General features: G+C 41.5%; 1 protein-coding gene across 2 annotated transcripts in view; it reads left to right on the plus strand.

Annotated features, from left to right (window-relative positions):
* Positions 1–12,931, plus strand: part of LOC111866462 — a 49,000-nt gene that overhangs the window by 29,903 nt on the left and 6,166 nt on the right. Inside the window, exon 2 of one of the 2 annotated variants that reach the window (XM_023855436.2) lies at positions 3,075–3,463. In XM_023855436.2, the coding sequence (XP_023711204.1) occupies positions 3,075–3,463 (389 nt within the window). Of the gene's footprint in view, positions 1–3,074; positions 3,468–12,931 lie in introns of both variants that reach the window. The other variant, XM_023855438.2, reaches the window with a different exon arrangement.

Consider the following 12,931-nt stretch of genomic DNA (forward strand, 5'->3'; position numbering starts at 1 on the left):
AACATACGGATACAAGGAAATAATATTCCAACTGGGCAAACGCAGATCTAACCACATTTATTTGGTGAATACCATTTTTTGTTACAATATTTAAAGACGTGAAGCTGCAGAATTTAATAAGCAAAAGGGGTGATTATGGGTAGTTTTTTTGCTAGTGGGGTGGGACTAGGTCCCTTGTACTGCGGCCACTTCTGGCCTGTTGTACCAGCCCCAGATGATAGGTGAAGATGATTGTAATTGGTGGAATGAAGATTGGCAGGGGAAACCGAAGTACTCGGAGAAACCTGCCCCAGCGCCACTTTGTCCACCACAAATCCCACTTGACTAGACCCAGGATCGAACCCGGGCCGCCGCGGTTGGAAGCCACCGACTAACCGCTTGAGCTATGGCGCGGACCCGTATGAGTAGTTACTAGAAAATATAACTTGATTCAACCTGGTATAACAAACAGCGTAGCCTGAATAACTGGACCACGATACAAAAGAGCTCTGATCATCAGACAACGAAGCCATGCTCTGGAACATATTCATCTTCCATTAAGGAGAAATGTAAGGACACGAACCAAATTGGTTCTAGATTAATAAAAGTATTGAACATTATTTTGTAAATAGACTAACTGTAATCATTTTTAGATCTTTTAACAAATCTTAACATCTTGGCATTAGTTAAAAGTTATAGCATTTATATCTAAGGATGGACAATATTAAAATGGATCTTAGAGACATAGGATGGTATGGATTGGATTGATCTGGCTTAGGATAGTGACCAGTGGAGGGCTCTTGTGGACACGGTAATGAACCATCGGGTTCCATAAAATGCTGGGAAATTCTAGAGTGGCTGCACAATTGGAGGCTTCTGAAGAAGGGCTCAGCGCCTTGAGTGAGTGGGTGAAAGAAGTTGGCACCCCTTAACTGTCGAATTCTTCCATACTGTAAAACTGTCAATTGTTTTGATCTTTGTAATGCCATTGTTGCGTCAACACTCCATTAATGAGTAATCACGTACATGTGTTTACAACGCCGTCTGCTGTCTGTTAGTTTGTCTATCTTGTCACCAGAGGGAAAGCCATCTATGTAATGTTTATCTAGACTCGAGGGTCAATATTTGTAAAACTTCGAACTTTAAAAAGAACTTGGAATAACATATTTATTTTTGACATCCGATTAGCTTCGATGGCAGCTGCTTATTTGCTGTGAGTGAAGTTTGATTCTTGATGTTACTTTACTGACAACATATAAACCTCATGTTCAGTAGTTTACTTCTTTGTACACGTAGTTCGTGTCCTCTATCAACAGATGGAGTTATTACCTTCCGGCTGAGCTCACATAGTGACGAAGAGAGTTCTTACGCACCACATTATCATGTGTCTGCAGTTACTTCTTGTGGGTGCTGAAGCTGTAACGTCACAACATGTTTTGCTTGTGTCTTCTATTCCGAAAAGTTAATACTCCAGCGGAAAGCTTCCAAGTCTCGGCTTTCCCGTAATTTGTCTATAGTGTATTCTGCTTCAGTAATATGTAACAATTATCTATACATTTGATGTCTTAATATTTTTGGTATGGTGGATTTCATGAGTTGTATTCTGAGAAATAGAATGGATGCTGTTACAATAAAAATTGAATAATCACACTTTACAACACAACATATAGTTCATATTTTCAAATATTTTTATGAATAAGCAATAGTTAATAATTAATTATTTTTTTTTTATTCCTTGTCTTCTTATAAATGTTAGGAGAGAATATTTGGCGTAGTGACTAGGCTACGGGCTGGACTACCGAGGAATCGGAGTTCGATTACCACCAGGAGATAGATTTTTCTCTTCACCATGGTGTTCAGACCGGCTCTGAGACCCACTAAATCTCCTACCCGATGGATACAGTAGGATCTTTCCGCGGTGGTAAAGCGGCCGGAGCGTGAAGATGACCACTCACCTCCATCTAACTAAGGTCAAGCTTGATTATGGAGCTACACATTCACTCCCTCATGCATCATCATGGCGTGGTGCTTGGTTAATTAAGCGAAGGGACAACTTTACCTCGTCTCTTAATTATATTGCGGACTTGGTTCGAGTGACTTCTCATATGAAGGAGAAATAATGGCGGTTGTTCCCACGTTTCAGGTAGGTCAAAACACCACGAGGATTATTAAATGAACTTGTAAATCTTAAGTAAGAGAATTCATACAAAAGACGATAAGGTACGTCGGCCTTCCTTCAAAAGGTATCTTTGTTCCCTGGAGCAACATATTCTTACCTATCGTCTTGTGTCAGTGGTTTAGGAGACCGCCTCTATGGTATAGTGGTCAGAGCTCCTGGCTACAGATCCAGAGGTCTGGGTTCGATTGCCGGTGCTACCAAATTTTCTGAGAAGTAGTGGGTTTGGAACTGGATCCACTCAGCCTCGTGAGGATAACTAAGGAGCTATTTCAAGGAAATGGTGGCTCCGGTCTAGAAAACCGAGATTAACACCCTCTATCCGCAAAAGTCGGCACTAACTTCGTCGACAAGCGGCTGTCGCTCTGTCGGTATAGTTCGCTTGCGGACTAAAACCACGGAGTTTGTTTTGTTTTTTAGGAATAAGTAATTTTATAGTCACAAATTAAGGATGTCTGTTAAAGGTTAAGGAACAAACTGAAGTATATCTGCTTTCTAATTCCATTTTTATATATTTTGAAATGCTATATTTTATTTGCTAACATTTCTAATCATCTAATGATGGTTTTCCTTGGACCGTGCCGTAATAATTAAACGTATAAGCAGGTTATATGAAAAGGCCAATGGTTCGTATGAGGATTACTACTTAAGGGGTGTGACGCTGTGTAATGTGATATTTTACCGACGTTTCGGAGAAACTTGTTGCCAATCTGGTTGCTGTTCTGCTTACACTTTGATGGTGGCTATACTTCCTCCGAAACGTCGGTAAGCTCATGCCAGAATACACGGCATCGTATCCCAGGAATCTCTATTGCGCGAACCTCAAATCCCACGAATGCTTCATGTGCGTGCATAGTCACTTTATTATCTTTTGTTTCTGCTTACAACTCCACAGTAGTCGTAATTTATTTGTCTGTAGACAGGGAGGCGCAGAGAAGAGAGAACGATGCTGATGGTGGCAATGGGTCAGGGGAACCAGAGCCATCTGGTAGCCAAAACCAACAGCAGGCCCTGAACCGTGACGCCATGCTGCGGGTTCTGCCTCAACCAGACGTAGTGTCAAATCCCACCACAAGATCAGCCCAGTCAGAGGTGCCCATCCCACCTCCCAGACGATGTACACCAGCGGGTGGCGTCAGAGTGCGTCCTTGCCCTCCGCCTCGACGCTCAAGACGTTCCAGGAGCACATCCTCAAATGAAAAGACATCCGCCGTCCCTACTGACAACAGAACCCGCGAGAACTGGCAGGAGGTGGGCAAGGAACTGAGGAAGATCGCCGATCAGTTCTGTGCTTCATCTAGCCCCGAGGTGGGTGAGTGATATCGCACCAAACGGCTAATGAATTGTTCTTCAAAGTACTACTTTTGTTCTTATTAACCTCATCCCACACTCCTGACTACCATCCTACTGCGACCAGAAGACGAGGCAATATACCACTACCCGCTTTTACCGTCTGCGTATACTGTACTAAAAACATCGGTATGCTTTTAGGGTGTCTCTTGCCGTTGGCACAGATATGAAGTTTTCCTTATGTTTAATTAAGCACCACCTCATGAAGACGTATGGGGGACTGGAGGTGTAGCTCTAGGTATTCATAACCTCCAGGTTAGATGAATTTGAGGGGTCACCTTCATTTCCTCGTTGCTGTATCCCCTGGGGAAAGGGCCCCCGGTACCCATTGGGTATGAGGCTGGGTGGGCCCCAGAGCTGGTCTAGACGCTGTGGAGAAGCTTCTACTTGGAAATTCGGATCGTTGAGCGCACAGATGAAAACTTCGGCATGAAGTCAGGAGACTCATACGGCCGCCGTTGCTAGTCTAAAGCTCAGCATTTCCCTATATGAACACGTGTTTCGTCATCCCTTCACCTTTCGGATCCCTAAGCGAATGACTACGAAGAAGGTTGTCTTCTTGGATATGACGTTTCTAGTCTCGGTAGAATGTTACCAGCATTTCAGAAGATCATCTTCCTTGACGATGGAGGTAGCAAATTCCTCCGAAATGTCACATTCCAGAACGAAATATTTGGAATTTACAAAGCTTAAAGGAACCTCGTATGTGTCCACAAATGCAGCAGCGTATTCAGATATGAAGGAACGTGCGTACTCCAGGACGTACTTTCTGAATTCAGGTAATGTTTCATTTTCTATGCTTTGTTGGTCGCACTGTCAGAAACCTGTTGTTGCAGAGTCGATCAAGCCACAAGTAACGCCGTTTTCTTGCATATCATTACAGTGAACGCCGTACTGAAGTAACTGTGACATGATGGAGGAAATATCAAGAGAATCCGTCCGCTGCTAGGTAACAGCTCAATACGTATCGCGACAACGGATACGCGCGTAACAATGGAACTACCGGATATGGTCCGTGATGAGGTTATGTAACGAAGGCAGTTGGACAGGTCAATGGTTTCCCTCTTGTTGAGGCGGGTTAGAATGCCTCCACCGTAGCCCTGCGAGTCGTAGATGGCGACGGAAAGGGAACTGGGCCACCCTGTCACTGGGGGATATAATACAGTGACCTGATCCCTTATCCTAGGGCCTTCAGACAGTAAAATACTATCATGAGTCTCGCGGAACTTCGAACCAAGAATCACTGTACTGGCAAGGACCGGCAGCAATTTAGCAGTCAGTCAGTCAGTCAGCCGAGGAGTAGTCAGTGATGGCTAATGATGCCAGTAGAATACTCCTCGAGTGAAAAGAGAACATTGTTCGGAGCCACTACCAAGCAACGACCATGTGAAAATTAGCAGTAGTGTTATAGTTACTTGTAGTTAACGAGTTGTAAGTGTTCAATAAATCAGATGCAAACCCCGTGTCTAGTCACTAACACGTGATAGTTAAATGCATGTTCTACATATTAATGATATTTATGCTTCGCCGGTGAACTTCCCGTTGAAAATATAACGGGTTCTCAAAAGTAGCTGCAGCTTCCACTACAATCCTATCTTCTATCCACTCTTACATGTTACAGCCCTTCAAGGACACAATGAAATCGTAAGTTTTTTGATTATACACTCTGTGAACTTCAAAAGTTCTGGAAAGACGCCTTGATATAATAATAATTCAATTATTTACGTGCAAACTTAACAGCAGAGAGGTCAATAACAAAGTTGGCACGAGTACATAGGAATACAGATATAACTAAAAGACAAAATACAAAGACGACAGTCTATATAATGGCATTAAATTAATAATAATTCCAAGAAAAATTAAAGTTAGCATTAACAGGTGAGAAAATAAAATAAGTACATTTCGAATGGTTATTCCATTATATGGTGAGAAGGGACAATACACATACATACACACACACACACATAGAAGTTAATAATAATAATAATAATAATAACCCAATTAATTCTTATTCGTGTGGCAGCTCAACATCCTAATTCAATTCAATTCAATTCATGTTTACGTACAACTTAACAGCACAGAGGCCAATTAAAAGGTTAGCATGAGTACACAGAATTACATAAAAATAATTAAAAAACAAATACAAAATTTAAGAGTCTACATAATGACTAGATTAATAATAATGCCAAGAAAAATTAAAGTTAAAGTTAACAGGAGAGAACAATAAAATAAGACCACATACACACAAGTAATATTAAAGAGTATCATTAACAAATATTATTAACAATTATAGGTTCAGTGTCATTGAGACAAACTGTTCCGATTGCAAATATGTCGAGATCTTTACCCACCGCGTTGGCAGCATAAGCGCACCGAGCAGAAGGACAGTGTTTATTAGAGGGACAAACGCCAATCAATGAGAAGTCCCTAAGATTGCTGGGAGGAACACGAAGGCTAACATTTTCCAAAAGAGAAGCTCAGGATTTAAGACCACGAAAGACCTGAACAAGAAAAAGTGCATCAAGGTGATGTCTCCGTGTATGTAAAGATTGCAGACTTAATTTCTCTCAAGCATAAGCATAATTATATGAAATATGAGGGAAAAACGATAAAAACAGACGGGCAAACTGCTGGATGCGCTCAAGCTTATTGGCATCAGTCGAGATGATGGAGTTCCGAACTACTGAGGCATATTCCATCTTGGACCTGACTAAAGTAAAATATAGTACATACAGACTCCACGGAGGAAAACCTGTATGTAATGGAATGAAGAAGGCCTAAAAGCTTTATGCATTCAGAAAATATGTAATTAACGTGTGTGAGAATGTAACTTTGAATCGAAGAAAACACCAAGGTCCTTAATCCTGCTGGTGCGTGTAATGATAGCATGACAAAGCTGATACTCGTAGCTCATAAAATTTGTTTTTTTTGGTGTATGATACAACACGCGTTTTAGCAATATTAAGTTTCATGGAGTTAGCAGTGCACCAGTCACATACGGAATTAATGTCAGATTAAAGTAAGAGGCAATCATGTGGAGAGTTAATAATGCGGAGAATTTTTAGATCATCGGCAAAAATTAGAAATTTACAGTAGTTAACGAAGTTCAATTCAATTCTTTATTATTAATGTGCCGAGTCAACAGCCGCAAGGCCAATTACAGACACAGCAAAGTGCAGATGAATGAATTAATAATAATAATAATAATAAATAGGTGCATGTTTCGGCAACGGTCGGCGCTGCAGTACCGACTGAGACAGTGTCATTCAGTGCCATGGTCTGATCCTGTGGTTTCCATGGAAACGACATCGACAAGTCGGCAAACATTGCCCCGCTTGGATAAGTCTGCGTAGTTCGATCTCGGTTGTACGTAAAGCAGAAGTTATGTTGCACAGATATGGATCAAAATCAGATTTGCCGAAGAGACTTATAGTCTTGGCCCTTCCTCTAGGTCGAAATTTCGTCACATTCTTTCTACAACACGCGGACCAACGGACACGATGCATCAAAAATGTAACCACGACTCTAGTTTGAAGGTGAATGGTCAGCTTCACGCCCTGGCCGGTTTACTGCCGGGGGAAAAGCCCGCGATACCCACTGGTTGTAGGCTGAGTGGGCTGCAGAACCGCTATGGACGACGTGGAGAAAATATTTTGACCCTACCGGATCTCGAACTCCGACTCCTCCGTCGTGCAGCCCATAGAGAGTGTTGAAATTCATTGCCTCATTAAGTAACTGCGTTATAATTCGACTTGTCATCTCGTAGGTATAGGTTAGTCCCACAAGATGGCATTAGCTTACCTGACCATCGACTGTGTTCTGTTACAACATGGCTGTTTTTGTAATGACGGCGTTGGATATATGCATTCCTACTGTTCCGTCTTTCTTGCACGTCTCTTTTTTTGTAATTTTCAACGTATGTGATTGTATTATCACTTATTATATTTGCCACACGTCCCCAGGACCCAATGCAATTGTTCTCTTCTTTGTCATAATTCCTAAGGCCGATTGGTGGAATCTGATCGAACCGCCATCACAGTCAATTGACTTACTGTCCCTCTGGCGGTAGGGGGACAATACTACTCGTACATTTCATTAATTTTTCTCTATTCTCGTGTCATCGGTTTTAGTGAGGGATGAGACCCCTTTTTTGGGGGGTGACAGGGGTGGAGGGGCGAGGGTTCGGAATCACTTAATGAGAGTAGCAGCCCAAGGAGAGTTTCAGTTTATTCGCACAGATGGCAGCACTTTTGTGGGTCAGGTTTGTTGGACGCAACACGCGACAGTAGTGATTGTGAGGGGTGGAGGTATAGGGGAGGAGGTTGACATGCTTGTCACATGATATGACTTAGCCTGACATTCCACTTAAACCTTCGAAAATTAGCCTTTCTCCCCAGTGAGTTCCTTTACCTTCCCACTTCCCCCCCCCCCTATGTGTTACACACTTCAGTTAGCTGTAATTGGTAGAGAAAATTAAATTAATTTGATTAATGCGACTTCGGCGCTCTATTTATTGGAGTGCAACACGGAAACGCGTTCTAATAACAGTAATAAGATAATGTGGCAAATAGTGTTGTTTTATCACATTTATTGTGTAGTTACTGTACAGCGCTCTCTGTATCACAATATGTAGCGTCCGATGATATGGTGATTTATGATGAACTGGAAACAGTGTGGGAGGAGGCGTCTGTAGCGTAGCTGAGACGCTGTCCCGCCGATTGCCTGGAGAGGCTGATATAAACCACGAAAAACCCCAGTCAGAATATCCGGTGTCCCAACTCAGATTCGAAGCGACCACCTCCCAAATGGACGTCTGCACAGTTAACTGCTACACTAACCCACTCGGTTTATCATATTGAAGTTGTTTGGGCCAAGAATTTAACTCTTATCCATAGTGTCCAGACCCGTTCTGGGGCCCACATAGCCTCCTATTGCCCTGGGGTTAAAGTAGCCTGGGCTTGAAGCTGACCACTCATTTTCAAAAAGTATCGAGGTGAAAAATGGTAGACCCGTAACTTCACGCCTCCATACGTCTTCACGGTGTGGTGTTTAATTAATTAAACACATGGACAACTTTATTTTTACCTTTTACTATGAAGATTGATGCAAAAGCTGATATCATTACCAACTCTGACTCCATCCTCAGGGCTAAAGGGATAGAGATAGATTCTTTCGAAAACATCAGTAGCGAACAATCATATTATACTGAGGCGTACAGATCCGTTGCTAAGTGGTGACTCTGTAAACAGCGGCCATTACTATATAACGCCCGCAACAATAAAAGAACGGGTTTTCTGGGCAACACGTTCCCGCGGCAACGTACACCAACGCAACAATAGAAGAACAGTGTTTTCTATGTGGTCCGTGCGGAGATTTTATAAGCAAGGAGCTTAGTCAGTTGAGAGTTCAAAGGAGTATTGCATGGGCGGCTGTGAAGAAGTGGAACCTAAACGCGTGAACCTGAAGAATTTCCACTGTTAGAAGCTGTTGCCAAGGAACGGCTAGTGAAGACATGACAGGCTGGGAAAGGCTTAGTGGGTGCTGTGGGGATCTGTTAATTGTGGAGATTAGCGGTGGCGCTCTAACTACTTGTACTTACGAGTCATGTGTTTAAGTAGTCAATCCATACCCCGTCTGTAGTCACCCTTACACGTGGCAGCACGATCTCACATTCCAGAAAGCAGTGATCTTCAGTTTCCGACTTAACCATGTTTTCTATAATACAACAGATTTACTGTTAGATCCAAACGAATTTTCATAAATCATACTCTTTAGTTATCACTAGGAAGACCTGCACGTAGATGAGAGGATAATATTAAAGTAGATCTTAGAGAGATAGGATGTGGTGGTATGGGTAGGATTGATCTGGCTCAGGACAGTGGTGGCCATTGGAGGGCTCTTGCGAACGCGGTAATGAACCTTCGGGTTCCGTAAAATGTTGGGAAATTCTTGAGTAGCTGAGCAGCTCGTAGCTTCTGAAGGACTAATTTCCTTGGAGTTAATTCATTGGTCAAAATTCCCCGTTGCATATTACCGTTCATTTATAGAAAGTTAAACATAGGCTTAGTTCACTTTTCCTCCAAACCCACAGTACGTCTGTAACTTCCTAGATCGTGTAAAGCGATTGTCAACTTTTTGCCTACGTGTGCTTGGTTTATGGGTCTCTTGAGATGACACTACTTTGTTATATTTTTCTTTTTTCCTTTAGTTACTTGTAGAAAGATGTCATGTTTTGTATAATAAGTTTTTGTTTCATTTCTACCCAGTTATCTGATTTTGCTATGTTCTAGCAGGAATATATTTTTCTGTGAAATCCATTAATCATGAATCTTGAGATAAAGTTGTAAGGTTGGAACTGAAACACAACCCCTCAGAGGAATTAAAACCCAATCATCTGCTTGACTACAGTATTATTATTTATTTTTGGTTTCTACATCATGATAAAGACGACCCTGCTTTCCCCCCGTGTTCTCATTTCCTATATATCCACAGAATCACTTCCCCTCGTCTTCTGATGTCTGTTGTTACCAATTTACTATCTTTGAAATGGGTATCTTTTTCCCTTTCACAGGTCTGTAAAATTGCGGCGAGATTTGAAACCTTGAATTCATACTTCTAAATCTCTCCTTCTTCCCTTACGCGTGCTTCTTTTCCGATATTAAGGATATCGTATCCTTGTAGCACCCCACCCCTGTCATTTTCTTCGCTGTTTTCACCCCCTCCCAGTACAACTCATCCCCATTTTTTTTTTATTTTCCCGCCGCCTTTCTAAGAGGATTTTCGAGATAATGAAATGGGACAATTCCACAAATTATTTTCCTCTCTCTTTCCTATGCGTCTTTATTCAGTGTCTCCTACTACTTTATCTGTTTCACTTTCCTGCGCTTCCCTCCCCTTTTCTTAATTTCTTTGTAATTAATTGGAGATGTCTTTTATATTGTTCCGCTTGTGTGCTGCGAGTTATATAATCAACAGGCGTTCCGTTGAAGGAACAGCAGAAATGGGATGGAACTGTTCTTATAATCTAATTTCCATATTTCTGAGAGATTAATGGCTACAGATAGCAACAAAATAACTTATTTTAATGAAGTGCGTTTCTTTACGAAATTACGTAACTTCATATTGGACAGTTCTTTGGAAGTAGACAGTTAATCAACTGGGCAAGAGGTTCCTGCCTTTAAAGTTCATCGCCGTGTTCACAAAAGCTTGCTACCGACCCCTGTCCTTAGCCATTTGTACTCACTTTTTCCCAGCTAATCAAGTAATTTTTCAATATTATCTCCCCACTTGCAGTTCTGTGCAGTAAGTGGTCTCTTCTTATGGGGGCTCAGCGCCGAAGTTTAATTACTTTTTTAACCTCCCGCTGTGTGTGCAAAGCCCAAACAGTTAATGCTGTTTAGGGAAACAATGGCTGTTTATTGTGAGAACCATACGGAACACACAGATAAATATAAACTCAGTTCGTGCCTGAGAGGAAACACATTACGTCACCGCTTCAAAGCCCAACCGGGGAAACGGTCGCTGTTTATTGTGAGAACCATACAGAACACACAGATAAACTTAGTTCGTGCCTCATAGGAAACACATCACATCTCCGCTACAAAGCCCAACCGATTACTGCTGTTTAGGGAAACAGTCGCTGTTTATTGTGAGAACCATATGGAACACAGATATACGAGTATATAAACTCAGTTCGTACCTCACAGGAAACAGATTACGTCTCTGCTACAAAGCCCGACCGATTACTGCTGCTTAGGGAAACAGTCGCTGTTTATTGTGAGAACCATATGGAACACACAGATCTACTCTGTGGGCAGAATGTGGTGTGTTGGGAATGTGTAGAACGACGGGAGTTTTAAAAGCACATTTTAAAGCGTGGACTTCATGTAAATAACAAATAAATATTCACTTCCTATATCCCGAAAAAAATTCTAGTCAGTAGTGTTAGGGAAATAATCGCCCTTTAGTGTGAAAATCATGGAAAACACATAAAGAGACGTGTATGCAAAATTAATTTTTTAATCGTAAAGCAAGCCTACGTGTAATATCCATTGCGCTTTATATGAATACATTTAACCGTTTCAAGTCGTATATTAAGTTTTTATGCCATAAACAGGTCTAGAAATCAGTTTCTATACCCACACCGCTGTTCGTGTTGGTACTAAGTTCATTCTTGTACAGAATTAACCGTGAATGCATGCAGTTGTGGATGGGACACAACACAGATACTGGACATGCGCATCCTGGTGGACTTGAAGGGGCTAAGTCGAGAAATTCATCTGCGTAAATAATGTTTCAAATTTATTATCTCTCAGGAAACTTCGTCTCCGTTTCAAAAACCAATCGGTGTTTTCTGGATAGCGAAATAATCATTGGTTTTTCTGCTTTTGCAACGTTTTCCATAAACCTGTAACAATAAACGTTTGAAACAACTGAACTGGTTGAAGAGCACTATCTTCTGGGATACTACGATAGTTCTCGGACGTTTCGAATGAGGTTTCTGCCTCCATTTTCAGGGTCGAAGAGCAAGTCAAGCAATTAACAAGACATCCAACAGTCAGAGCCATTTTAATCTGTTAGTTTGGAAAGGGAATATGTCCATGGTGGTGTTCCATTTTCCAAGTAACCCATTCATTTATACAGAAGGCGAAATAGTGAAGTCTGCAAAAATCAGTTTTCAGTTCGATAATAATATGTAGCGTTATATGGGACAGACAGTCGAAGGGGGGAATCGAAACACATTCAACTTGTTGTGGAATAGTTTCACCACGCATTTCCTCATCTGAACAAACAATTCCTTTGGGCAAAGTAGTCAAAGGTTATGAGGGACAGATGGGATTTGTATGCCCTTTGCCTTTTCTCTTTTCACCCCAAGTTTATCCCAGTGCAATCCCCTTGAAAGCTTCTGTCAATATATAGAACATGAGGAGCATAAACATCTAGAATGCTGTGACATTAATGTGCAGTTATCACGGTCCTCTGGAAGCAAGAACCATCATGTAAGTGTCAGCGATCCAAAGAGCGGTGAAAAGAGGTGCTATTATGGTTATGAACAGGATTACGTGACGAAATCAGGGAATTATCTCCCAGAAAGTTTTTGTTTTTTTTTTCTGCAGCTATAAAATATATGACAAGGAGGTTAAAGTGTAAATATTGGAATCCTTCGAACGGTAATAGTCCTCTTCAAATTTATTTATTGCTACGATATCCAGTCTCAATGTCGAAACATGTCTAATGCTCTTAGGAGCAGACATTGTAAGGAGAAAGATTATAGAAATACAGACTAAGAGTGTAGATCGGTCTTCTAGGTTGTGTTACCATGTAGTCTTCCTGGCAGATTTTGATATTTCGGAGAGACATGCTGTTTCCATCCTCAGGAATGAAAGACTGCAGGGAAGAAGACACACTTTAACCCTCAAGATTAGA

The sequence above is a fragment of the Cryptotermes secundus genome, unplaced genomic scaffold, assembly GCF_002891405.2.
Source record: "Cryptotermes secundus unplaced genomic scaffold, Csec_1.0 scaffold300, whole genome shotgun sequence".
In the NCBI taxonomy this organism is placed as follows: domain Eukaryota; kingdom Metazoa; phylum Arthropoda; class Insecta; order Blattodea; family Kalotermitidae; genus Cryptotermes; species Cryptotermes secundus.